Source organism: Alligator sinensis, unplaced genomic scaffold (genome assembly GCF_000455745.1).
Source record: "Alligator sinensis unplaced genomic scaffold, ASM45574v1 scaffold1164_1, whole genome shotgun sequence".
Taxonomy (NCBI): Eukaryota; Metazoa; Chordata; order Crocodylia; family Alligatoridae; genus Alligator; species Alligator sinensis.
In genome coordinates, this window is record NW_005842225.1 from 165,558 (window position 1) to 192,625 (window position 27,068).

A 27,068-nucleotide genomic window follows, 5' to 3' on the forward strand; every position below is an offset into this window, starting at 1 on the left:
GGTCCTTGGCCCCCCCCCCCCCAATGACCGGGGCATTGGCCCCCCCCAAACGACCGGGGCATTGGCCCCCCCAGATGACAGCGCCAGGCAGTGGGACCCGACCGAAAAGCCTCCTTGTCCAGTTTCAGAGTTCCCTGTGCCGCGGCACGAGCTATGTGGGGCAGGAGATGGGACAGCGCGGATGGGGCTCGTCCCCACGTACCTTCCTGCGAGCGGAGCTGGCGCAGCCGCGGCACCCCCAGCGTCAGGCTGTGGCTCTCCCGGCTTGACTGGTTGTTGTAGAGATACGGCAACAGCACCTGGGACATCCAGACCCAGAACTCGTCGGACCTGCGCACGCGGGGACGGGAACAGAGAGGGAAAACCCATAGGGTGGATGCAATACGCGGCGTCGGCCTGCAGCCCGGCGCGCCCACTCGGAAGCGCCGCCTGCCTCCGATGCCCGTGCAAAAGGGACGAGCGCTGGAGAGGTGATCTCTGCAGCCTCTGAGCAGAGCTGAGAGTTATCGCCAAGGTCACGGGACTCTGTTCATCAGGGGGGCAAAGGCCCAAGGGGGGGTGAGTCGGCCCAGACAGTGCTGGCTGGACCCTGTCAGGCCTGTTTCATGGATGTTCACCAGGGAAAGGACCCGCTGGACCCTCCCGTGGGTCTGACAACAGGAGAGGGAATAAAGAGGTATCCAGGATATGGGAGAAGGGACAGTCTCTGTCCGGCCGTGTGATGCGGGCCATGGCAGAGCCCTTCCCCTTCGAGGCGAAGGAGCTGGGGCAGATCCACCTGCCCTGAAACGTCCAATTCAGGACAGCCCTGGGGGAGAAGTCCACTCGGCGATATCCAGCATGAAATCCCTGCCCAAGGCTGCATGGGACACAGTCCGCACCGCGCGCCGCCGTTACCTCTTAATGCAGAGGAAGTCCTCGCTGCCCAGCTGCTGCTTGATGGAGCTCTGCAGCAGGAAGGCCTGGCTGTTGCGGGATGCGTCGCCATAGCTGGTGAGCAGGTTTACCAGCAGGAAGAGCATGTAGATGAGAAAGTTCTGGGGAGCAGAGGCGCGGGGTCAAGCTGAACGGCGCGGGGACAGCCTTCCCCCCAACTAGGCTGGCCCAGGTCCTGTTCCCGTGGGGTGACGGTGGCAGGACCCCTCCTTGGCTCCACTGCAGCAGGATCGGGCCCTGCCCATGGGTCTTCCTCCCATATGGGAAACAGCTTCTCAACGAAGCCCAGGCCCAGGATGCGGGAGCTGCTACGGATAGCGCAGCACCCACCCCTGGCATCAGCCAGAGCAGCCTCTCCTTTCTTAGGGGTGCCGCTCTTCAAAGCGACGTTGCTCTGCTAGAAATAACTTCCTTTCCTTTCTTTTAAAGCTGGGGCATTAGCACCCACTGGTTTGCACCGAATGGGCAGCCCTTTCTGGACGCTGAGCTGGGAGGGGGCACGCGGACGGGTCTGCGAGGTGCTCCCCAGCGCCCGTCTGCAGCAGCTGCTCTCCGCAGCGAGGAGGGAGCGCTCCCATCTCCTCTGCGGCACTTCACACGGAGCAGCGCAGGTCCTTGGGGGGGTGCCCTGGAGCCCAGCACGGTGCAGGGAGCGTCTGGGGCTCTTTGGAGGGGCCTGGGAGCCAGCCCTGGGCTGCACGGGGGGTCAGCAGACGGCCAGCCTTGCCAGCTCTTACCTTCAGCATCTTGTGCAGCAGCTTGACCTTCCTGGCCTCCTCCTTGGCCTGGAAAAGGGCAAAGCCCTGAGGAGGCCTCACCTTGTTGATCTTCTCCGAGACGTGCTCCACAAACGGGTTCTCCACCAAGGTGTCGTCCTCCTCCGGGTGCAGGCGCTTGGCAACCAGCGAGAAGTAGAGGGCTTCCACCAGCACCTGCCACGGAGGACACGGCACATCAGCCGTCTGTGGTGTTGCTGGTCCTGGACCTCTGGACATCCCCCCCCCTCCCCTCCCCTCCCAGCGGGTGGGAGTCTGAGCTGTTTTCCCATCTCTTCAAGGCTTTAGCAGAGGAAGGGGAATCCACTTGGCTCGGACCCTTGCACCTCCACACCTGCAGACCTCCGCAGGCATGTGGCAAGCACCGAAACTCAGCTCGGCCTTGAAATGGGTGGACTAATCCAAAAGACAAGCCTCTACATTGGTGGTTCTCCTGTGCTGGGCTCCAGGGCACCCCCAGGGAATGATTAGATAGATGGGGCAGGAGCTGGGTCCCACCCCATTTACTAAAGAGGCAACAGATGGAGGAAGCGTGCAATGCAGTGTGCAGTGCAAGTCCTCCATTGTGGAGGAAGCGTGCAATGCAGTGTGCAGCGCAATGTAGTGTCCTCCTTCATCGTGGAAGATGTGTGCAATGCAATACATGCAGACAGGTACACGCACAGCCCCAGGTTCCTGTCTAGCCTTGGGTGGGTACCGACTGCCCCGCAACGTTCAGCCTTTCGAGAGAGGTGGGGAAAGAGCAACACACGTGTGCACACAGGCTTGCCCTCTCTCTGCTCTCACCTTGAGAGGTTCCCAGATCAAGAAGGAGGCCAGGAAGCTGAATATCCCTGAGATGAGCCACATGAGAGCGACGCTGGAGGTGAAGCCCAAGCCGATCCACACAGAGACCCCGAAGCAGGCGGCGACGAGGAGGAGGCTGATGGCGTGAGCCAGGTACGAGCACCACGAGGGCAGCAGGCGCTTCTGGAACGCGCGGTCTGTGGCTGCGGGGAGCAAAGCACGTGACCAGCAGAGAACAGTCACCCCGGGCACCCCAGACACCTGAGCAGGCAGCAGCAGTCTGGCACATCTGTGCATGCGCCTATATTATAGTCATTGCTCAAATGCAGCTGCCCCCAGGTAGGAGGCGGCATCACCAGATTGCAAAGTGCCGTGTGTGTGTGTGTGTGCGCGTGCATGCAGGAGGGGGGCTTGTCTGCCCAAGATCCTGGGACAAATCTAACTGGAGTCCCAGACAGATAGTGCTGCGGGTGTCACTCAAAGCCTGGGTGGCCCTGTCCACTCGGGCAGCGTGGAGGGCCTGCCGAGCTGTCAAGCATCTCAATGCGCATGTCTCCAGGAGCCTTGGCCTTACCCGCCTGCTGCTGAGATCTCCAGGATGGGGTGGCATGCATGGTCTGCTCAGACACGGATCCTTCCCCTCCACCCCTTGGGATTAAATAACTGTGCCGAACAAATAGGCCGGTAGTGCAGTGAGCAAGATGAGCTGCTTGTCTCGTGGGCAATCGTGTTTCCAGCCTTATGGGGGCCGGACCGATTAGCTCACGGTCATCCTGGAACCAGGATAGGAACAGCGAGGGGTGGGTTTGTTGCAATGCCTTGGAGCAAGACGTGCTGTGCTAGGGCTTCAGCTGGGAAGGTTTTGGAGGATTTGGATGGTATCCAGGGATGACAAGACAAGTGAGCGTGAAATGGTAGGAGGTGGGGATATACCCCATGTGTCTCTCTCTGCCCCTGGCCACCTGCGTGTCTGTCTACCTGCCCTTCCTATCCTTTCTGGCTGCAGGATTTCTCCCTCACCGGCTGCAGGGAGGACACCCGCCGTGCTGGCCGCTCGCAGCGGAGAGGGCCTGGCCACCCGCGTACCTGTCCATATAGGCTTGGCCGACCTGCTCACTTCCCTGGGAGGAGGTGCCACGCTCTGCCCTTTCTCGTTCAGCTTCTGCAGCATGATGGTCTCGGTCTTCTCCCCAAACACGCTGGATCTACCCCGGAAAAGCAATGACATCAGCAAACGACGGGGTCTCGTTAGCAGGGGTTTGCCTTCAGGCACAGGGCGTGAGGGCAGCATGCCAGGCTCAGCCCCACCGCCTCCCCGCGTACTCACAGCCCTGAGATCAGGTCGGTCTCGGCTCTGCCGTAGTGCCCCACGTCCTGGGAGTGGGAGATGCCGCTGGCTCCATCGGCGAGGATCTGCCGGATCAGGTCTTCGTCTGGGGGAACAGACGGGCCCTTAGGAGAGCAGTGGGACCGCAAGGTCCGGGTCCCGTGGAGGACGGGGTAGAGACCCTGTCTCCCACATCCCGCTCGGGCAGAGGCATGAAGAGGGGAAGGCACTCTTCTCCCCCGGTGCCCCATGCATGGGGATCTGCATTTCCCTGGGGGCACCGCTGGTTTCTATGCAGCAGCTCCTGATCCACGGCAGTGGGAAGGGGCCGGCTGGTGGGTGCTCCTGTTGGGAAAAGCTAAGCCCTCCTCTGCCATCTGCACTGCAGCCTCCCCCAGACGGGCTGGAGGGCAAGGAGCAGGAGCACGATGGTGGGCGTCTCCCCCAGGCTGCAGCAAGGGGTGTCAGGGACCTTCCCCCCGACCTTGTGTGGTCTCTGCATGTGTCTGTCGCTGCTCTGGGAGCAAGTCCTAGCCCCAAAAGCCCCGGTGCTAAGCCTCGCTGCCAACAAGTCTATTAGCACTAGCAGGGTCAAGCGCTGGCCCGGTCCAGGCTGTACTGCTTGCACACTCACCGGAGGCGGAGATGTATCTGGCCTGGCCCTGGTGCAAGCCCAGCGACAAGCCGTCCTCCGCCGCCAGCGGTGCCTCGAGGCCCAGGTGGCGGCTCGTCCGGCCTCGCTTCAGCTTCTGGATGGTGTTGCCCATGATGGAGGGGTCGCTGAGGAGGTCCGGCCAGGTGAGCAGGGCCTCGCTGGAGGGCCACTGGATCAGGCTACGGGAGAGGAAGCAGAGCCGCGTGGGTCCGAGCACGAGCTGCTTGGAAAAGACGTCGGCAGAAACTCCTCGCCCCCCGCCCGCGGAAACGACCCGACTAGGAGAGACCCCAGCCCAGCAGCGCCCCTCGTTATCCAGCCCCCGACTCCCCACAGCGCCCCAAAAGGCTCCGCGGGTGCCTCGTCTGCAGCTGAGGGGTCTCGAGGGGGACAGAGACCCGCTGCCTCGCGCCCCCAGGGTCCCGCTCACCTTTTTGAGTCGTCCGGGAGCAGGTCGGTTTTGGTTTGCTCGGAAACGGCCTGTGGGGAGAAACAGAAAGAGCTCCAGCCCCGCGGCGCTGGCCGGTTCTGGGTCCGATCCCAGCGGGCGGATGCCGCCGGGTCGGGGCTCGTTGCCTGGGTTGGGACAGGGCTCAGGCAGGGGGTGGACCAGATGAGACCTCTGCAGCTCCCTCCCAGGGTTTCTATGAGGTCCTGCCTGGCTCTGTCCCTGCACCCCAGTCGTCTTCTGCTCGGCTCGGGGCGGGGGGGAGCGACACGGCAGCGCCCGCTTACCTCGGCCCGCAGCCCGGGGAAGGTGAGGAAGGAGCTCTCCAGGAGCGAGGAGTCCAGGTAGTTATCGATCTCCAGGGACTGCTGGTCCGAGTGCGTCAGCGTGTGGCTGACGGACGCCAGCATGACAGGGGGAGCTTGAAGGTGCTCGAAGGGACCTCGGCCCGCAGCCCGGGGAAGGTGAGGAAGGAGCTCTCCAGGAGCGAGGAGTCCAGGTAGTTATCGATCTCCAGGGACTGCTGGTCCGAGTGCGTCAGCGTGTGGCTGACGGACGCCTGCGTGACAGGGGGAGCTTGAAGGTGCTCGAAGGGGCTCCACCACATCCCCAGCTCCTACCTACGCAGCACCCCAGGTCCTGTCTGCTCCCTCCCGCGGGACCGGCTGCCCTGGCTTACACGGGCGTGGGAAATCGGGGCCAGCTGGGCACCCACATGCCTTTAGGCGCTTGGGCTACGCCAGCACCGTGCAGAGCTTCCAAAGGGACAGGTGTTTGGTAGCAGGGCTCATCAGAGCTGCCGAGGAGGGGCCAGGTCATTGCTATAAAAGCCTTGGGAAGCTCCTTGGTGCAACCTTTGGTAAGCCACGGTGCTCAGGCAAGGCTGGCAGCCCCCGCCGAGACCTGGGCAGCTGCAGGCAGGCGGTGAGCACCAGCCCGGGGGGCCGAGCGGTTTGCAGCATTGCAATGTCTTTGCAGCGTTGAGTCCAGCCCTTAGCGAGTTCTGCGTGTGCAATAAAACCAGGCCCCGCAGGAAGAGACCTGGGGCCTGGTGTGAGTGCCTCCTGGGCTGGGCAGCCAGAGAAGCAGGGATGTGAGTCTAGCTCCTGGGGAAGCTCGTTCTGGACTTGCAGACAGACAAGACTCGGGGCTGCAATTTATAGGGTCACTAAGTATTTAGTGAGCCTTGCTGTAGGGTGGACACTGCATCTCCCATCCGTGGTGCTGCTCGTGGCAGGAACGCCATCCAGCATGACAGACGCTGGCCCTGTCTAAACGCACCGGGGATCGGCGCAAACCAGCCAGCCATTTCCACCCCGGCCAAGCTCACTTTACCTTGCTACGAGCCATCCTGAAGAGGAACAAAATGACCAGGTAGAGCGGGTAGATGACCACGCTGGACACCAGCCCGACAGCCAGCGTGTCCACGCTGACCGGGATCAGGCTGGAAACAGCCACGTTACTGAAGACAGCGGAGAGAGAAAGGAGAGGGGGTCAGAGCTGACCTTGCCGGCACACGGCCTTGCCCTCATTTCGGTTTCAACCACCCCGGGGGTTTTCCTTCAGTCTGAGATGGGGAAGAAGGGGGTGATGCCTTGGGATGCAAAACCCAGCTATTGCTGGCTGCGTTTGCCCCTCGATTTTTTTCTTTTCTACTGGCAGAGTCCCTTGAAAAGAGTTCACTCTGCTCAGCCCCTCCCAGTGCCCTCCTTTCAGGGGGATTTATGACTTAGTCTCTCAACTGGCCATAAAAGGACTCTGAGACCCCCAAGCTGCAGGACGAAGCAGTGCCAGGGCGTTTGCAATGCCCTCCCGTGAGCCTGGCGCCTCCGCGGCTGATGCCGGGGGTCCCCACGGTGCCTGCTCCGTCCTGTGACACTTGGTTTCTGAGCGTGCTGGACTCCCACAGGGTCCTTGTCGCTCGTTGGTGATGGTGAGGGTAGAGGCAGGCGTGAAACATGGGTGCAGGGGGGAAATGGAGGTGGGAGCTGAGGCTGGGGAGCAGGGATCTGGCTCTCCAGGCTCTTCTCTCCTGCGGTCCCCTGCCTTTACGCTGACGGAGCTGATGGGGAGAGGGCCACCGCGTGAGCAAGCCCCACGTGCCGTGCAGCCCGCGTGATTGCCCCTGCAGCTGCCACGGAGCCGGGGGGAGCTGCACCGGGGCACCGGATCGCCGCACGGCGGCACGGCCCACCTGAGATGGACGTCTCCCACGACGCCGTACCACACGGCGTTGGCGCAGAGGAAGAGGAAGACGAGGCCGGAGCAGCAGGTGGCCCGCTGGACCCGGGTGAAGCGGCTGCGCGGGGGCCGGTCCCACATGGACAGCCAGACGTGCTTCTCGAAGAAACCCCGCTGCAGCTCGGCCACGAAGATCCGGGAGAAGCTCTGCAGCTCGTTCTCGCCTGCGCACGGAGCAGCTGCCTGAGAAACGCCGGCCAGGTCCACGCCACCCAGCCGGGGCCGGGGCTGCCCCTGACCTGTGCCGGCTCCGGGGCACAGGATGGGCACCAAGGAGCAGCTCGTCCTTTAGCCGGGAACCGTGCGCCCTCCCAGACCCCCGTGCGAGCAGCCAAGCACTCACTGGCGGCGTAAACCTCCTTCTCCACCATGCCATCGTTCTCCTCGCTCTCCACCGACAGCCAGTCGTTCACCAGGAAGAAGTAGCTCTTGCCGCTCTGCAGGTCCCGCACGATGACGTGCTGCAGATACCAGGAGGGGCTGAGCCCTAAAAACCGGGGAACAAAGAGAGGCGCCTCGTGGCAGACATCCCCTCCGCGTGCGGGCAGGAGGGCGGGGGTCATTGCGCAGAATTGGCACCCGCAGGGATGGGCGGGCGGGGGGACAGCGAGCTCCGCAGCACCCCTGCCAACCTCCCCTGCTGTGGTGCATTGGGCAGAACCGGGGGCTTGGGTCTGTCTCTGCTCGAGGCTTTTCAGTGCCCCCAGATCAGTCCGGTTCCCCGAGGCGTGCAGGTCGGCGGCAGCCTGGCCCCGCGGCAGGTCTGGAGCCCAGAGCAGCAGAAGCCTTGCAAGATGGCAAGCTCTGCCCCCGTGCAAACACCTCCCCATCTCGCGGGCCGGAGGCTGCCCTGCCCTCACCTTTGTTGTCGTGCCAGACGCGGATCTTCCAGACGCTGCCCAGGCTGCGCTCGGTGGCGATCTGGAAGACGTCGAGGCCGTTGCGGTGGAACGTGTTCTCCCCGTCCAGGTGCCTGTGGCCGCTCTTGTTGTCCACGCCGTACAGCGTGATCCCCACGTGGGCCGTCGTGCCTGGTGGGAAGCAGCCAGGAAGCTCGGTGACGGGGGGTCCCGTCCACTGCAGGGTCCGTCCTCTCCCTCACGCCCGCGACCGAATGAAACGGCCCGCGGAGGGGCCACACGACGGCTTGCAGGCAACGAGCGTGCCTCTCTACAGCACTTCCCCTAGGCCTCCCCATGCCCACGGATAGCATTACGCCCAGCTCGGAAAGGGCGGCCGGTGGACGGGGGCGCATGTTTCCTTTCCCGACGGGATGGGATCTCCCGTTCTCGCTCGCTGGCACCCTGCCGGGACGAGATGTTTGTTCTGGATGTCCTTGCAGGACGGCTTGTTTGCTCTGACTCCGATACCCGCTGCCAGACGCTTCCTCTCCCACCTGGTCCACCCAGGTGTGCCCCAGACCCGCTCCCAGCGCAGCAGCCTCTTCCCAGGGATGACCGGGAAAGGCCTCGAGAGCCGGGAGATTCTCACGCCGCACTCCCAGATAGCATCTGCTCCGGTTTCAAAGCCCGGGGAAGACGTTCCTGGCATTGGCGGCTGCAATCCCAGCCCCGCGGCTGAAAGCGCAGCTCATTGCTCAGATGCATTCGGGAACCGGACCAGACCTAAGCGATCATCGCGCTGGCAACGTGCGTGACGGCCTCACCGTCCCATAGCAGGGAAGCACAAAGCTCTTTCCCAGGAAACGGGGGAAGTGAGGGGAAAAATGGAAAGCTGCATCTCATCTCTGGAGACAGGAGGGAGGTGGCCACGTGTGACGCGGTGTTTGCCGGCCGGCCAACGGGCACGGGGGCACGGAGACTCATCCCACAGACCCCCGAGGGTTACCGTAAAGCAACGTCTGCTCCAGACTCACCTGATCCCCTGCCCCAGCCGGTCTTCACCAGGATCTCGTACTTATACTGCCCGTTCTTCCCGCAGAAGGGGATCACCCCCACCCGGTTAATGTCGATGAGGTCCAGCTTGTGCACGATGAGGGCGGCCACGGAGTACGTCACGAAGCAGACCGCGCAGGTCAGCAGCACGATGTAGTTGAGGCCCGGGCCGGGTGCCTGAGCGGGAGGGAACAGGGTGAGAGACGCTCTCCCCACCCGCGGGGCCGTGGCTCGCTCTGGGGGTCTCCCTGCCTCGGGGTCTGCGGCCACCGCGGGGCACAACTAGTGCCTTCGGGGTGTCCACACGCTGGCATATGCAGCTGCGTGCAGGCGGCTCATTGCCTGTATGCTACCTGCTCTGCAGTGAGCTTCCCGTGGCTACGTGCTTTGCTGCCGTTCACTTCCATGCCAGAGACCCCTAAACCCCCCGGGAAGCACTGAGCGCTGGCCAGGAGGGGAGGGCAACCACACGCCCCAGCAGTCGGCAAAGATACTGCCCCAGCTTGAAGCAGCCGCATACGTGTACGGCAAAATGCAACCAGGATTTGACCACCCCCCGACGAGCATCGGCAGGCGGGCAGACGTCGGGATCTGGGCATGCGTCTCCTGCAAGAGGGTGCATCCAGACGACACCTGCCTGGCATGATGCAGGGGGAGACCCACCAGCCTTGGCTCTCCTATGCACGCACTGACGGGGGCTGCTCTTGCTTAGCTCGTGACATGCAACGGCAACTTGTTTTTTGCAGGGAGCTCTTCCCCCCGCCCCGGCTGGGAAGTGCCCGCGTCCCCGTTGGGTTTCACTCACAGGAAATATGAACCGGACGGAGTTTGGGGGAACGAACAGGCTGGCTCCGAAAGCCGTCAGGTGCTGGGTGAGGCACACCGCCTGGTCCGGCCTGGTGTCCTCCAGGGGGACGATGCCCTCCGTCTTCCACCTCCTCTCCTGCTCGCAGAAGTACTGGCACAAGGAGGTGTACAGGCCCAGCGTCACCTCCACCGCGGACCAGCTGAAGTGGTTCGTGATGTTGAGGTAGTAATCCTTGGTGGTGTCGTCGGTGCTAAAACAGAGAAGGGAAAAGCATGGCGCTGCAAAGCGGTAGCACCAGTCTCCGCCTGGAGCAACCTTGTCTGGAAACCCTCGGACGCTGCTAGTTATTATTTATTGGGTGCATTACCCTAGTCCTGATTACCCTACGCCAGGACCAAGGGCACTAGACCCACTACATACATAGCACTTTCTCCTCCCAGCTCTTCCCCAAACGCTAACCACGCGCCCGGTTTCCCTGACCACTTCCACAGACTGCTATGATTCCTGGCCCAGGGGAAGATGTCCTCATTAGCATCATTAATCGATGGCAGTCTCATTACCAGAAGCTAGAGGGGCCATGCTACCTTGCTCAACGATGGCTCCATCGTGGCCAGACCCACTCCCAACCCACCGGACCCTCTTCTCCGACAACACCGCAGTGGGGTTCGCAGGCAGCGAGAGACGTCCCCTCCTGCAGCCGTCTCAGGACAGGTTTTAGCAGCGAATGTTGCATTAACGATTGCCACGATGGGAAAGAAAGCTGAGAGCCAAATGCCCCGTGGCCCAGTGACACCCCCATTTAGCGGCCCCCAGGGCAGGTGTGCACTGGACTGTTGCACAGGTGAGCAGAGCAGGAGGTCGGGCATCCCCTTCTGCACATGGGGCCAGAAATGAGCCATGCAGAGGCAAGGGGGCTTTACTGGAGGTCGGAGCACTAGGATTAAAACGGGGACTGCCACCCCCGACCTGCTGGGCTCTGCCGGACGGTGCGGTGGGGTCTGTGCTGAGCAAGTCCCGGGTCTGCCGCAGCCCAGGGAAACTCCAAGACTCGGCCCTTTAAAAACAGGCCTTCTGGGAAGTGTAGTTCCTTGGGGTGAGCTGGCCGGGCAGGTGAGTCAGGTGACTGGGTCTATAAGGCAAGGCTGGAGCGTAGCTAGTCAAGGGAACAGGTGAGCTTGGGACCTGCTCGATAGCTGTGCCCAAGACAGCGGGATGGAGCTCCCCGGTGGGAGGTCAGACTGGGGAAAGCCGGGAAGGTGGAAGGGAAGGACCTGGCTGGTTCATTGCTCGCACTGCTCTGCCCCAGGTGGGAAACAGCCTCCAGGCTGCAACCAAGCAGCGCAAAGGGAGACCGTGGCCATGGATTTGCAGACGAGGTAAGCCGTCGGGGTGGGCAGGGGTCTGCAAATGGTGGAGACTGGAGGAAGCAATGCAGGAGGAGGAGGAGGAGGCACGCTCTTGGAGGATGCGGGGTAGCTCCAGTAGCTCGGGTGCATCTTGCAAAGCCCAGCAAGCCTCGTGCTCCTGCGCATATGCTGCTCTGCTAGCTGGGCCCCGCTCCTTGCTCGCTCCAGGTACACCGGTGCCCATCCTACTGCATGCACCTCCTGCAAGGAAGGTCTGGCTGCGCTCGGCCAGGATGCCGGCTAGGGACACAACCATGCTGCCGGGCAGGTTTGCTAAGGGAGTGAGCCCTGCTCAGTCCTAAGAGCTGCTCCAGCCTGTGGCCCTTGCATGCGGGGTGGCATCTTACACGGGGGAGATGAAGAAGGTGTACTGCTTGTGGTCCTTTCTGGCCAGGGCCTCCAGGCCGATCTTCTTGGCGGCGCTGCAGTTGTGCTCGCTGGGCGCGGGCGCGTCGTGGAGGTAGGCTGCGACGAATGGCTCCGGCTCACTCGAGAGGTAGCGGTCTGGGCAGCGCGGGGAAGAGAAGGGGCAGGGTGTTACCGAGCGGGCTCGGGCCCAGAGCCCTTCCTGGCTGATGCTACAGGCTGGCAGGCAACCAGGAGCAGCGGGAACCTGCTGTAAGGCAATTGTCAGGGCTCGTGGGGTCCCTTGGTGGTGTCCCGTCAAGGGACAGCTGCTCGTTCACAGCAGGCTCGGGCGCATCCTCTGGTGAGCAGGAGAGGACAGGCTTTAGGGAACGTGCCACCCACCTCTGGGCCACCCTCAGCTCCAGAAAACGGGAGCCATGTCCACCCCTGGGGACACGGTCACGGGTGCCTCGTGACCCCACACAGGTCCCATTTGGGGGGCAACACACAGAAGGAGAGGAGGCACAGGCAGAAGCAACACGGCTGCCTTAGCATGGTGCAGGGCACGCACAGAGACAGCAACGTGGCTTCCACGCTGGGAGGTAGCGCGTCTGCCATGCCGCGCTGCATTGCTCCCTGGCACAGCCCTGAAGGCCAGGCCCAAAGGCTCGGTAAAGCATCCCCTTGCACGGTGGAAAAGGTCTGTCCTGTTAGATGTGCCCGTGGAGCGGTCCTTACGGGCAGCATCCACCCTCTCCTCCTCTCCCCACCCTTCGGGGACAAGCAACACCGAGAGCCGGCGCTGTCCCGGGCCGCTCTGTACCTACCGTTTAAGATGCGGTAAGTCAGCTGGAAGTGCAGCCCTGCTTCGCGGTGGTTGTTCTCCGTCGTAACCACGAGGTTGACCGAAGTCCTTTCCGGGATGACCTCCGTGCCGGCAGAGATATTCATCGCCTCGGTGTTGTTGGAGACCATCACGGTGATGGCCTTCTCGGAGTCCAGGCTCCCAATAGGAATCTGGGTCCCATTGTTAGTTTGAAACTCCATGGAGGCCACTTCCGTGGACACGGTGTAGTTGCTGATGTAGCCGAAGGGGAAGGGATTGGAGTCCACCCGGAACATGACTTGGATGACGTCGGTCAGGTCGGAGAAGGTGGTGTTGAAGGCCTGGGGGATGGAGAACTGGCAATCGGGCGTGTTTTCATAGCAGAGCAAGTTGAAGGGGTCAGACCTCTTGCCTTTGGCCACGATTTCTCCTCCCGCCAGCTCGAGGGGCTCCTCATTCAGCACCCGGGACTTCATCAGGATGCGCATGAGGCTGGAGGACAGGCTGTAGGCTTTGGAAGCCACCAGGACGTGGTGGTGATCGCTGAACAACTCCTGGGGCTTCAGCTCCGGTGACGCCGCGTTGACGAGGTGTATCAAGTCCCCTGTCCGGTGAAAGCACAAATGGAGAAGCGGTGACTACCACGGTCCAGAGCACAACCGGCTCCTTCCCAAAGCGAGGAAGAAAGGGCTGCCCTTTGGGGCTCAGCAGGGCACACCTGACCTGGCACAGGGATTGCTCTGCAAAAATACCGCACCTCCCCTTGCCCCCTTGATCTGTCCTGTGCTGCAGCCAAGAGCTAAAGCTGCCAGGGCCTAAAGTGGGTTTGTTTCCCTTTCGTGGAAGGGGTGAGACGAGTGGACGGGGAAAAACAGACCAACAGAAGCCCCCAACCTCCCGAGAGTAGCTGTGTTAGGGTGCGGGGAGCCAGCATCTGCGCGGGCACATCTGCACGGGGTGCCCAGTGCAGCTGTCACACTAGACTGCACTGCCAATTTTATATCCCATCCCCAGGTATAAACCAGGATGACACCAAGGGGGTAAACTGAGCAGAGCAGGGAAGATGTGGGAGGCACCTGCATATTCTGGATGCAGCTCTGAAATCCCCCAAGCCTGGCTAAAGGCAGTGTCAAAGGGCTGGGTTCGGTGCAGGCCCATCTCTTTGATGAAACACTAGCTGCCGTGTGCTTTCCTCGACGCCTCCTAGACTCTGCACGGGCGATCACCTCCCACCAAATCCACCGCCGCTGGGGCTGGGGAAGCGGGACGCACCTGTGATGTTGAGGATGTTGTCTGCGATGGCGGTCGGCGTCATGGTGCCCTGGGTGGTCTCTCCCTGGAGGATCGCCATCATGCTCTCCAGCTTGTTTAAGGTCCTCGTCAGGCAGGACCTGCAGACAAACTCCTTGCTCGCCACCTGCAACGGGAAGCACTGGCTGAGCCCACTTGTGCAAATCTGCCTTCTCCTTGCCACTGGCTGCACTTTATAGATTAACCAACGTATGGGGCGCGTGCGCGTTTGTATGTGCATGTGTGTGTGCAAGCACACATTTTGGTGGACTGGATCTCACTTCATGAGTCGCTGTAGTGAGCTTCAGACTATGCAAGCTGCTGTCTGTTTATAAGGTGCAAATCTACCCTCTACTTGACTTCAGACGAATGCAGCAAACTGCATTCAAACTCTCTACAAACTCTTAACGTTATTTATCGCGCCCCCGACACCCTGCGTCGCCATCCATCCACCCGCTGCAGGGGGGAGGCAGCGGCACGACGGTCCTACCTAACAGCCGAAGGCTTGGGAGCCCTGTCGCTCCTGCCCGTGGGGCCCACGCTGCCTCCGCCCAGCACAGGGCTTGCAGGGCTGTTGCATGCCCTCCCCGGTGACCGTGCAGAGGGCTGCGTCTCCATGCCCCAGCAAGGGAGACCCTTGCGCCCGCCGTCAAACCGGAGCGTGGCACGCTTCTCTGAATCTGCAGCTGCGATGGGGGTGGGGGCAACTGGGACAGCGATGACTGCTCCTCGAGGGATGCTCGTCACGTACCAGGTGATGGAGAGAACCGATCTCCTCTACCCGGCACCTTCCCCACGAGCCTTGAGCGCTGCTTGCAAAGGAGCGCTGCTGACGGGCTCTCCAAAGCAAGAGCTCTCTGGCTTTTTCTTCATGTGGGGAGTAAATCGACCGCCTCCCAGCAGTTTGCAAACCCCAGTTGCTACTGGGCGGAGGCCGTGTTTGGAAAGACCTCTTAACCACAGCCCTTTTTTATCCCCCAAGGGAAAATTTTTGCATCTGAGCTCAGAGCAAAGCCATGTGCATCTGCAGCAGCACCCGCGGCTAACCTTCCCCGGGCCTCCTGACAGCAGGACTCGGTCTCCTCTGCCTGCTGGGTGGAGGGGAGGTACGGGCCAGCTCTGCGGCTGTCGGCCTTTGCTGCCCTCGGTTTTCGTCTGATGCAGCAGCAGCGTTGGCTGGAGCGCAGCTCCCAGAATGAGGGGCACCGCTGCGGCCCCCTTCCATCTCCCCGGGAGCCTCCTGGGCTCCTTCACTTGTGCCAGGAGACTCCAGGAGCTCCTTGTTGGCTCTAATGGGTCCCACCGCCTACCCACCTCTCAGGTGCCTCGGGTTTCTGTCAGCAAGGTATTTGGGTAGATGCGATATCTCTAAATAGTCGGAAAAAAGTTCTTTGCAAGCGTTCGGGCACAAAGGCCCTTCATCGAGCATAAGGAGATTCTGCTGCATAACGCAGAGGTATCTCCTACGGCAATAGCCTGGCTTTGCTCTTGGAGAGGGACTAAGGTAGGGAACCTGTGTGCACGGCAGAGGTGCCCAAGCCAGCACGGGTAGCAGACGCAGAAGAGCTGCGTTAGCTCCGCGGCAGGGCGAAGCCACCAGACGCAGCAATGCCACATCCCACGCTGGAGCGAGCTCGGGGATCCGCTCGGTCCCTGTGCCACGCAGATGTCCAGCCCGTTCCCCGCTGCTCGTGCATCCGGGGCAGCGGGGTCTCCTTGGCCTTCTCTGCTCTGCTTGAAGCCAGCCAAAAGCAGCCGGTGTTGCTCCCGCACCGCTTTCAACAGGAGCAGGATTTGACCATTGCTGGGTCTGCCTCCAGCACCCGAGTCCAGCCCAGGCCCGTGGGCAGGGAGATGCCACCCCGTGGCCACCTTCCCTTCCGAGCCGAGCCGTGCCGTGCCAAGGAAACGGCGTCCTCGGCCTGCCGGAGCCCCCCGGGTGGAAGGGAGCAGTCAGCAGCACACGTGGAAGCTGTTAATAAGGCCCAGCTTGGATTTTCTCTCTCTCTCCTTTTTTTAATCACCCCAGGACTCAGCTGGGATTCACCATGTGCTTGGGGACAGATGGCAAAACAGCTTCCAAGGGGCTGCCAGCCGCCCAGCGCTTTGATGTGAGCGTTATTGGGGAGGAGGCTTGTCTGTGCCCTGGGGACCTTGCTGTCTGCGTTGGCCAACTCCAGACGGCCAAGAGCAATGGGGGTGAGGTGGGGGGCAAGGAGCTAGCTGCGAACTAAACCCAGCACGCACAGGCTTTCTATTAGAAAAGGCACGTGCACCCCCCGGCAAGGGAAATTCTCTGCAGGGAAGTATCAGATGTGACCTTTTTTTTCTCCTGTCCGCTTGGGAGAATCAAAGGGGAATTTCTTCTTTGATGGGACACACAGTCATCTGGTTGGGAAACGGCAATGCTTTCCCCATTTCCAGCTGTTTGGGAAGTTCATGCCTTGCAAGCCGCCGTGGCGGTTCTGGCTCATGGCCAGGACTCCCGCAACGCCAGCTTTTCCCCGGGGCCGGGCCGTGTTCCCAGCCAGCCGTACGAAGTGGATGTCAGGTGCTGGGGTGCCGAGCCTTGCAGGGGCAGCGTGGCGGGGGGTGTTTCCAGTGCAAGCTGCCAGAGGAAATGCAGGTGGGTGCCGGATGTAGCATAGAGGCGAGTACGGAGGAGAGGAGCCGCGGGGACCGGGACTGCTCGTACAGCCAGGGGAGCCGACGGGCTGACCGCCAGGAGCCAAGCATGCTCGCGAAAGTATTTTAATGATCTTGGCCACAGCAGAGCATTGGCCCCGGTGGTCCCCTGCTTGACCTGTGGCAGGTTTGGGTGTCACGTCTTGGGGAGTCACCGCGTAGCTTTGCTAAGAGGTCGGACACTGGATTTGTCTGGGCTGGTTTGGACAGGGCTGGTCCTGCCCTAGGCAGGGGGTCGCACTAGATGTGACCTGATGGAGGAGAGGAAAATGGGACCTGCAGTTAGGGAGGGATGGATGGAGACGCACGCCGCCTAATGAGGCCGACACACGAGAGCTGTGCTGCCTGCTGGGTGAAGCCGAAGGAGGCACGGACATCTGCTTGCCCCTGCCTACCTCCCAGCTGCAGCCAGGGTCCCGCGGGGCTGCGCGTTCACCTACCGTGCACTGAGCCAGGGCCGCCGAGATCTGCTGGATGTCATCCACCGTGTTCACGCTCAGGGAGATGAGGGTCTCGGTGATGTTGGTGCGGGTCCAGATCCGCAGCGCTCGCTCGTGGCTGGCCTCGGCTTCCGAGTACAGCGCGTGCTCGTACTGCGGGGCACAGGACCGGGGGCAGGGATCAGGCTCTTGCAACGCTCCCCGAAAGCAGTGGCCCAAAGTGCTCCTTTAGTGGTCCGCAGCTGCAGCTTGCATGTATACACATGGGCCTCTCCATAGCTAGGCACCAAGAGGAGTGCCAGCACGCCGAGCAGGATGCCCTGGGAGGGGCACATGAACCCTCTCCAGGGCTTGGGGACTGTCCTGTCCCATGCAACTCGGGTTGGACCTATTCGAGGGCCAGCTGGGATGCTTCTGCCCACTGTGCTACCAAAGAACAGCCCAAGGATGGAGTTCAGAGGCTCTTCTTTCCTCCTCTCATCCTGAGCCTGAGATGGCCGAGAGACAGGGACTTCCTGAACGCTGAAAGGGTCCCGGGATGGGATAAAGCTCCTCTTGGGGAAGATGCACTAACACCCCGGGAGCTGAGCACCTCTGGCCAGCTGCTGACTATGTGGCAGGCCTCAGCCCTGCCATAGCCACGAGCGACAATGAGCTCGCAGCAGGGGATGGAGCCGCACCGCTACGAATGGGAGATCGCGGGATGTATTTTGCGTGCGGAGGTGTAGGGCGCGAGCGCTGGCAGCTGGGTCAGGGAGGTCTCAAGGGCATCGACTCGGGGGTATAAGAAGCTAGAGGAAGATGCCACTTCCGCAGGAAGAGTATAGGGACCGGCAGCTCCAGGTGGGCGCTTGGGCTGTGCTTTGTGTGTGCAAGCCTAGCGTGCAAGCCTGCTTTCTGAGGCCCTGCTTTACCTCGTTCAAGATGGTGATGAGGGCCAAGGAGTACTCGATGACTTGCTGCGGGTCCCCCTGTTTCACCAAGCCCTGGAGCACCGTGTCGGTCCGATTGTAGAGCCACCGAGAGAGGCTCTGGTGTCCGTCCGGCAGGGTCGGCAGGGTGATGGTCATGGAGCTGCCGAGGGAAGAAAACGGGTGTCACTGGCTGCTCTTGGACCCAAGACCCACTAGATATTTCAGGGAAGAGGCCAACTTCCACCCTGGTGTGAGACCAGGTTTCTGCACAGGGTACGCGTGACGCAGGGAGGATGGTCTGGATTAACTTGTTTCGTGCTTTTAGCTGACTCCTGGCAGATCTAAGAGCTACCCAGGAGCGGGACTTGATCCTCCGCAACGTGAGGAGCACTGGCAACCCCGACTTAGCACCGCTGGCCCCTTGCGACAAAGGATTAATGCCTGGGTGACTCAAAGCCACGGAGGTTTGACCGCTGCTGAATGGAAAGGACATTGCAAGACTGCAGGGAGCCGAGCCGGTGGCTCCCGGGACCTCAACCCAGCAGCCGGCCTGCCCGAGGGGGACGCAACCCTTCCTCCCCTGCTGCCACCGCCTCCCTTTCGACCTCCTTGGATGCTGGGGCAAAGCAGGACACGGCTAACACGTGCAGCGCAAGGCGGAGGCTTTCAAGACACGCGGCCAGGCTTCCTCTACCCCGCGGGCTCTCGCGGGCGCCCACTCATCGTGATGCAGCCCTGATCTGCGGCGGGGTCTGGAGCAGCTTCCCCCGCTTTGATTTATTGACCGGGAAGCCTGTTGCTTTTAACGAGGCTACGCAGCCGCCCACAAACACGACAGGGGATTCGGGGCCATAAACTGGGACGGGCGGCTGTGGAAGCAGCGAGTCCGGGGAGAGACGCCGCACGGTTGTTTCTAATGAAGCGATTGCCTTCAGGCTTTAAGGGGCCAGTGGCAGTGTCTGTTAAGTGGGAATTAAAAGAGAAGGGTTTTTCAGGGCTCTGGGGGGGCAGCTCCTAAATGCTGCGTGTTGGACCCCGTTCGCTGGGGCAGGGAACCCAAGTGAAATGAGCCTCGTGACGTGCGTGGCCCTTTGAAACCCTTCGCTGCTCCAGCGACCACCGGGAAGCAAAGCCACCCCGCTTGGCCCGCATCCTGGAGAGACCCCGGGCAGGACTGGGCTGCGGTATCCAGCACCGAGCCCGCCGTGCGGGTGTGGGATGCGGGGACCTTACCGGTTGAGGGCGACCGCGGTGGCTCCCAGCTGGTCCTGCACAAGCACCGAAACGTGCACGAGGAAGCTGCTGGCCTGGAAGCCGGGGGGGAGGAAGGCGCTGTGCTCGGAGTGGCTGCCTTTGTACACGCAGAATAGCTCGCAGTGCCCCGCTTTGCAGCGCGTGGCCAGGAGGATGTACACCAGAGGGGCCTCTTCATCCTCCGTGTCTCTCCAGTCTGCAAGACGAGCATGGGGGCAATGGAAGGGGGGCCGGAGAGCAGCCCTCCGCGCTGCGCCTGGAGCTGCAGCTACTGTCCCGACAGCGAAGAGCGAGCATTTAACGCCCTCCGTTTCATGCTCCCGTGTGCTGCTCGGAGCATGCTTTGTGGTCTATCACCCGTGGCCCTTGAATTGCCCTGCCCCATCCGCAGGCAGCTCGGGGGTAGGTAGGGCAGGATGGTCTCATCCCTCCCATTGACCAACATCCTTCCTCCCAAAGCATCCTTATCAAGGACCGCTCGTCGTAGGGATGGTACAGCCAGGGGCAGGACGCAGACCCGAGCAGGGAGTGGCGACACCAAGCTCTGCCCTTCATCTGTTCCCTTAGGGGTTTTCTGACTCAGAGTCAGGGCCTGTATCCCCTGGGGAGGTCCTAGAGAAATCGGGGCAGCTGCACAGGGCAAGGTTACCCTGTCTTGGCTGCAAAATAAATGGCGCGATGCTGCTGGGCTGCAGGATTATCCCCTGGGCACAACCTGGTGTCAGACCAAGGGTTCGGTGGGGTCAGGATGCGTCTCCTGGGCTATGGTGCCGTGGCATAAATAGTGACCACTGCTGGTGCTCAGCCCAGGGCCCCCGTGTCTCGTGTCCAGTACAAATATCACTAATAGCCGAAACCCCCTCCATGCCTGCAGCGTCGGGTTTCAGGATTTGTTCCTGGGAGGTCAATAACCTCGTTCAGATTTCACTCCCGCGACTTCAGCGGCCACCATCGCAAGGGCCACGCGAGAGAGGAACCAATTCGTCACCTCTCTGCAATTCCCAGCATTCGTGTGTAATAAAGCATTAATCCCTAATGCTAATCATGTGGGGAAATAGCAATTTCAGAGGCACTTAGTCCTTGGCCCAGGGCTGTGCTCTGTCAGCCAGCCAGGCTTTTCCAAATGTTGGGCTGGATATTTTTGTCTCGGTGACGGCTGGAGAAATAGCTCCCAAGCAGCTAGAGCGAGAGCACGGAGGCCACGTTTTCAAAGGAGCCTTGTCCTTCTGGGTGGCTGCCGCGGTCCACGACCGCAGCCAGGTGGAGGGGCCTGGAAATGATTTACGCTCGCCAGCGGGGTAGACGGGCACTGAGCTCCCCCAGACAGGTTTGAAGAAGGTGGGTTTTGGAAAGCAGCACGCTGCGGACGCACAGTCGCGCAGGGCTGGAGGTTTGGGGTGCGTGAAGCTAAGACCTGAGCCTGCGCCCTGCAAAGACGCGTTGCAAACGGACCCCAGCGGCCTTGTGGGGGGCTCTGCTGGAAGAAAAAAGAGGGGGTCGCTGGCTTGCTCTCACCTTTGCACTCAAAGTGCACCTTCGCCATCAGCGCCCCGAGTGGTTTGTGCGGAAACAATCGGCAGGTCCCTCCGAAGGGCGGGCGGTTCGGGAGCAGGTCGATGGAGGCGTAGCCTTCCTCCCCCGTCGTGAGGTCAGTGATGTGCAGGGTGAAGGTGTACCCCTCCCCATCCTTCAGCACCCCTTGCCGCAGCACCAGGTTCATGCCCGCGTTGCCGGTGGAGGTCGTGCGCTTGTCCAGCACGAGGGACTTGTTCTTGAAGCTCTGCGCTGCCCACCTCTGCGGGGAAGAAGAGGGAGAAGCTCTGGGTGGAAGGTTTTCACACGGCATCTGTAAATACCAAGCGAGTCCCGGGGGCAGCGGCTGGCAGCTTTTCAGCTGAGGCTTCCCGAGCGGCTGGTGGGAATATCTGCGCGGCGGGCTCGGATCTCATCTCGGGGATGACATCACCCCCCGGTAGGATTATTCATCACGCGCGAGTCGATCCAGCAGCTGCGCGGCCTCCTCCGGACGCCACGGGCGATTGTGTCTCGCACATTTGCACGATCGCGGAAAACGAAGTTGTTGGCTCCCAGGGGACAGAGCCTGGCGCTTGCAATGGGGCTCTTGCTGACACTGTTAGCTCCGGCCGGCCTGGGCTGGCCCTGTAGCATGGGACTAGGAGGGGGTGAAGAGAACGGACCGTGGCATGAAGGCCACCTAGCAGAGAGGAAAAATCCCACTGAAACCTGTAGGAAAGGGCACAGCTCTGGTGAGCAGGTGGCATGGGATCACCGTGCCGTGACACTGTTAGCAGGGCTGCTGCGGGCATGGCCGAGAAGGCTCCCGCAGCTGGTGCAGCCAGCGGCTAGTTGCACGGGAGCTGCAGCGAGCTCGGGGCCTTGCATGGCACGGGGCACGTACCCCCATCCACGTGACTACAGGTGGTGACTGAGGCATTGCCCTGTGGAAACCAGTCCTCTTCCAGGGTTGCAATGGAAGTCAAATCCTTCCCATGTGCCCAGTGGGACCCAGCCTTGTGCCCTTTCCTTCCTCCTAGCACCTATTCCTTCGCCGGCCGGCCTCCCCCGGCCCCAGCAGCGAGAGCCCCTGCCCGTACCCCGAGCTTGGAGTCGTTCTGGCAGTTCTGGCAGGTCCCCTCCAGGTAGATGTAGGAGCTCTTGCTGACTTCGTAGACGGACTGGGCTTTGCAAGACACGCACTCCAGGGAGACGATGGGCACGCCGCCCTTCTTGATCAGCACCTGCAAAGAAAGCAGGAGACGCCTGTTTAGTGCTTGGGTTGGTCTCGGGGGGGCAGCTGCTACTGGGCTTGCAAATGCCTTGATCCCTAGCTGAGCGACCTTGCCTGTCTCCCATGCAGAGGGATTAACACCAGACACGTACGTGATTTATGCCTGTGCGCGTGCCCGAGAGCGTAAGCCTTGCACTGGCCCTTCTCAGTGCAGCTACCTAGACACGATGCTGCTGGGATCCCTGGGAACCCCCAGCATCAAGCCGGGCTAGTTGGGATAGTCTGTTTTGCCGGGTACAGTTGCTTCAGAGGCCAAGTTGGACCCCACTTGTACGTCACTAAGTGCACGGGATGCTGAGCCAAGGGTTTTTGCAAAACGGGGTGTCCTTTCAATTCTGTTGCTGTTCGTATTGGCCCCATTGAGATTTCGGAGGCAAAGGGAAGGTCTGATCCTAGCCCAGATGAAGCATCCAGCATGCACCTGCCCTTGGGAACTCCTCCTGGATGCTCGTCTTGACCTTTACTCGTAGTTGCAAAACCCCCCGCTGGCTTGCGTAGTGAGACTGGTGCGATTCTGCAGGACTGTGGGTCTCTGCCCTGGGCCGGTGCCCGTAGGTCTGCTGCACCGGGGAATGCAGCGACCTTCCTCCCCAGTTCCCAGTGACATGCCCAGCGCCGAGCCTGGGCTTCAGTGTTGGGCACCAGGACCCGGCCCTCAGCCTCCGCAGCTCTGCTGAGTGCCTTGCTTGCAAAGAGGGCAAAAGAGTCCACATGGCAAAGATCTTTTTACATCTTTGAAAGAAACCAGGGATGGGAAGGGGAGCTGGACTAGCAGCTCCTGCCGTGCATCCCATGCCTGCGCTCTGCAGAGCAAGACGTGCAGCTTTTCCGTCTTGCTCTCATCTCAACATCTCCTCCAGCACCTCATCTCATCCTAGACCCCCTCACCTCTCTGAGGTGCCCCCTGCTACCAAGCACACTGCAGGTTACGTGCTTGCAAACCGCGGGTCTTTCAGCTGTGCTGGCGATTGTGACATTAGCTCTGCTAATCCCCTACGAAGCGGCGCGGTCTGGAGAGCGACAGCGCCCGGTGCCCTGGTGCAATGAATATTGGGAACATAAGGAAAGGCAGGAATAACAAGTGATGAATATGGCAGGCGGCTGGAGGAGAGTTTCCACGGAGCTGAGCGGAGAGCACTGATGCTTCGTTCATTCCTCGGACACTGGAGCCATTGTTTTGTGCTCACGCATGGCAACGAGATAGTACAGAATGTCCTTGAAAGACTCTCAATTTAAGTTTTTTTCCCTCCCCCTTATCCTCCGGGTTTCGTTTGAAAATCCAGGCCGTAAGACTTTCCACTCTCAGCCCGACTACGGCTCTGACTGCCAAGCGCACCAGGATGAATGTCTCTGACATAAGCCATGAGCGCTGCCGGACTGCAGACGCATTTGGTGTTGGGTTAAATCTGACAAACAACATGCGCTTGGGGACTCTCCCTTTTCTTTTTGTAAATAAATGGGGGAAAGGGCAGGGCTTAGCAACAGCGAAAGCCAGCGCGGGCTGCCGGAAAGCTCGCAGAAATCGGGGAAGGGCTCGATGCTCTGGAGTGGAAGTAGGGCTGGGGCTGGGCGACGGGCTGGTGGGCTGCTAGAGCCATGGGCTGCAGCGGACACTCCTAACTCTGATTATTCATTTAAATGGGAGCGGGTCGTTAGCATGCGCAGACAGGGAGACAGTGGGAGCTTAATGAAAGACTTATGGGAGGAAACGAACCCAATGGCTGGCAGATGCTGCCAGATGTGCTGCCCTCGGGATGTCTGCAGGTTGCATGCTCCTGCAAGGGTCGTGCCCAGGGCTTTGGGGGCATCCCATGCAGGTAATACCCTCTTTTGCCCTTGCAAGGGTCGTGCCCAGGGCTTTGGGGGCATCCCATGCAGGTAATACCCTCTTTTGCCCTTGCAAGGGTCGTGCCCAGGGCTTTGGGGGCATCCCATGCAGGTAATACCCTCTTTTGCCCTTGCAAGGGTCGTGCCCAGGGCTTTGGGGGCATCCCATGCAGGTAATACCCTCTTTTGCCCTTGCAAGGGTCGTGCCCAGGGCACTGGGGGCATCCCAGGCAGGTAATACCCTCTTTTGCCCTTGCAAGGGTCGTGCCCAGGGCATTGGGGGCATCTCAGGCAGGTAATACCCTCTTCTGCCCTTGCAAGGGTTGTGCCCAGGGCATTGGGGGCATCCCAGGCAGGTAATACCCTCTTTTGCCCTTGCAAGGGTCGTGCCCAGGGCATTGGGGGCCTTCCAGGTAGGTAATACCCTCTTCTGCCCTTGCAAGGGTCATGCCCAGGGCTTTGGGGTTCTTCCAGGTAGGTAATACCCTCTTTTGCCCTTGCAAGGGTTGTGCCCGGGGCACTGAGGGCATCCCAGGCAGGTAATACCCTCTTTTGCCCTTGCAAGGGTCGTGCCCAGGGCATTGGGGGCATCTCAGGCAGGTAATACCCTCTTCTGCCCTTGCAAGGGTTGTGCCCAGGGCATTGGGGGGCCTTCCAGGTAGGTAATACCCTCTTCTGCCCTTGCAAGGGTTGTGCCCAGGGCATTGGGGGCCTTCCAGGTAGGTAATACCCTCTTCTGCCTTTGCAAGGGTCGTGCCCAGGGCATTGGGGGCATCCCAGGCAGGTAATACCCTCTTTTGCCCTTGCAAGGGTTGTGCCCAGGGCATTGGGGGCATCCCAACCTCCCTTGGAAAGGGGAGCAGGACCCGCAGGCTCTCTAGTGCCCCGCCATGGGCCCGTAAGCAGAGGGAAGTGGGGGGCTCGAGGCGGTACGTACGGTCTGATTGGTGGCCTCGGGACTCATCCCCTCCTTCGAGACTGTGAGATCGAACGTATACTCCACATTTGCTTCCAACGTGGCTTTGGAAATGGTGACGGTTCCTTCCAGGGCACTGAAATTCAGAGAGCACCCTGCAGCCGAGCTCTGCTTGCAAGGAGAAAAGAACTTTCAATCCCTCCTTCGAACTGATGCGCATCGTATCAGTCTGCAGGCGGTACAGGCAGCTTCACGCGCAAGCTGTTATTGCTATAAATGACCTCTTTTGGCTTCACTGCTGGGTGCTGGAGAGCCCGGGGTGGGGGTGAAGTACCCGCTGTGGTGTTCAGCCGGTTAGCAAACGCTCTTGAAATACCTAGGTTTTGGCTGGCCTCCAGATCCTTGTACTATTGCAATGACACCCTTTGGGAACGTTGCTCCAGACACATCTGAATGCTTTATATTAATACCAAGCCTGAGCCACGTGCTCTATACCCTTTGCCCTGAAAAAGCAGCAAGTGCAGAATAAAAGGGCTTTCCATAAACTAGACGGTTCACACCAACAAGGCAATGGTACTGGTACAACATTTCCAACTGGTACCGAGACAATGGTACAACATTTTGCCAGGAGCATCTGATGGGTAGGGCTGAGCCTGGTTAGATGGGTGGCTACATCTAGTGGTGCATCTAGTCCTGCATTTAGTAGTGACTTGGGCTTTCCTTTGGAAGCCTGACTTTTTGCTCCTGCAGAACTGAAAGGCTTTTAATAAACTTTCCTGGGAGCAGGATCTGAACATAAGTCACACATCTGGCCTGCCGGACTGCAAACTGGTGCCAGTCTTTGCCACTCCTTCGGACAGTGAAGGAAGCGGATGCACTGCAAAAGGGGCCTGGCGAGAAGGCCGTGGGGGTCAGAGACCCTCTACTCAGTGGGGCAGAGGAAGAGGAAGAGCAGGCAGGCACCGCTTGCCATCTGCATGTGATTTCAGACAGCCGGGTGCCAGGCTTCCCTCCTCGCCTTAACGCTGCAGAGAGCTGCTCACAAAATCCTTCCCCTGCCCCATCTCAGCTCAGCTACAAAGACACGCCGGTGCACGGGCATATAGGTACCACGAAACCCTGCACATCGCCTGGGGTGCCTGGTGCTCCCACAGCGCAACTCCCTCGCCCGGGCTCTTCAGTACGGGTTTCCTTACCTTAGAGGAAGAGGCGCAGGACCAGTGGTAACGCAGCAGGGTCTGTTCGCTGTCATCCAAGTTAGGGTCGTAGGATTTCTCGCCATCCAGGATCAGGTCCTGGGTGTTGGACCACACGCGGTAAGATCCCCCATCGATGATTGGGACCAGTTTGCTCGGTATGACGGTCACGTTGGCGAAGATGCTCTTGGCCAGCGGGGTGTCCCCGAAGGAGACGATGAAGACGAAGCAGTAGTGCCCGACTTTCAGAGCCAGCTTGGGGATGACCAGCTGGGGCCTGTTCACGTCCACGCCGGGCAGGCGGATCTGGCTGGCCTCGCCGAGGTGCCGGCAGCTGGGCGCTTGGTAAATCTCCCACAGGTACTCCGTCTGGTACTTGATGCAGCCGCGGAGGTTGATCTGGGCCTCCAGGTAGCTCTTCTGGGATCGCTTCATGACCACCTGCGGAGGCAGCGCCAGCTCCACCTCCGGCTCCTCGCACTCCAGGACCCGCACGGTGACCGTGACCTGCGCTATAAAGAAGCTAACGAGGTTGGTGGCATTCACCTGCACCAGGAAATCCCCGGGGCTCAGGTAGGAGTAGTTGGCAGCCGCCACCTCGGTTACCCGGGCGGGGGAGCCGTCGCCGAAACTCCACTGAAACACGACCTGCCTCGCGCTCGGCACCACGGAGGCTTCAAACACCACCGTCCTGTTCACAAAGGAGCTGCTGGGGCGAAGGGTGACCTGGATGATCTGGTCCTGGACCTGGATGACTCTGGTGAGGTTCACGCTCCCCAAGCCGTTAAAAGCACTGAGGTGTATTTCGAGCAAGCCGGCGGCCGCTGGAGTGTAGGGGACGCTGTCGCCTGCCGAAGTGGCCACGTAGCGGTGTGTGTCCGTCTGCAAGGAGAACTGCCAGGAGTATCCCACCAGGGAGCCGCGTCCCACCTGGGCGGTGAAGCGCTGTGCCGTTCCCGTCGGGATGCCCGGCTCGCAGCAGTGCAGCAGCCTCAGGTCACGGATGGCGTCCAGGACCGAGATCAGCACGTGGGTGTGGGCGCTGCTGACTTGGTTCTGCACCGTCGCCGTCACCAGGTAGTCGGCGGTCTTGGTGAAGGCGTGGGTGTACTTGGAGCCGTTGAGCACCACGGAGTAGTCCCCGCTGATGCTCACCATGTAGGTCACGGACGAGCCGGAGATCATGTTGATCACGAACGAGACCTCTTCTCCCGGCTCCACCACCTTCTTGCTCACAAAGAGCTCCAGCCCTCGGACTTCGTCTTGCACCGTGATGTTCCTGCTG

The 27,068-nt window shown here is 60.9% G+C and overlaps 1 protein-coding gene across 1 annotated transcript in view; it reads right to left on the minus strand.

The window, feature by feature from the left end:
* Window positions 1-27,068, minus strand: part of PKD1 (polycystin 1, transient receptor potential channel interacting) — a 53,987-nt gene that overhangs the window by 4,442 nt on the left and 22,477 nt on the right. The window contains exons 15-39 of the mRNA XM_025208257.1: window positions 25,784-27,068; window positions 24,609-24,755; window positions 21,651-21,794; window positions 20,551-20,830; window positions 19,015-19,231; window positions 17,782-17,941; window positions 16,868-17,020; window positions 13,725-13,869; window positions 12,454-13,056; window positions 11,626-11,782; window positions 9,870-10,122; window positions 9,046-9,241; window positions 8,030-8,200; window positions 7,513-7,656; window positions 7,123-7,333; window positions 6,264-6,390; window positions 5,371-5,487; window positions 4,911-4,960; window positions 4,460-4,659; window positions 3,826-3,931; window positions 3,585-3,703; window positions 2,499-2,701; window positions 1,674-1,868; window positions 898-1,037; window positions 203-330 (exon numbers count right to left, since the gene is read on the minus strand). Of these exons, the coding sequence (XP_025064042.1) occupies window positions 203-330; window positions 898-1,037; window positions 1,674-1,868; window positions 2,499-2,701; window positions 3,585-3,703; window positions 3,826-3,931; window positions 4,460-4,659; window positions 4,911-4,960; window positions 5,371-5,487; window positions 6,264-6,390; window positions 7,123-7,333; window positions 7,513-7,656; window positions 8,030-8,200; window positions 9,046-9,241; window positions 9,870-10,122; window positions 11,626-11,782; window positions 12,454-13,056; window positions 13,725-13,869; window positions 16,868-17,020; window positions 17,782-17,941; window positions 19,015-19,231; window positions 20,551-20,830; window positions 21,651-21,794; window positions 24,609-24,755; window positions 25,784-27,068 (5,651 nt within the window). The remainder of the gene's footprint in view (window positions 1-202; window positions 331-897; window positions 1,038-1,673; window positions 1,869-2,498; window positions 2,702-3,584; window positions 3,704-3,825; window positions 3,932-4,459; window positions 4,660-4,910; window positions 4,961-5,370; window positions 5,488-6,263; window positions 6,391-7,122; window positions 7,334-7,512; window positions 7,657-8,029; window positions 8,201-9,045; window positions 9,242-9,869; window positions 10,123-11,625; window positions 11,783-12,453; window positions 13,057-13,724; window positions 13,870-16,867; window positions 17,021-17,781; window positions 17,942-19,014; window positions 19,232-20,550; window positions 20,831-21,650; window positions 21,795-24,608; window positions 24,756-25,783) is intronic.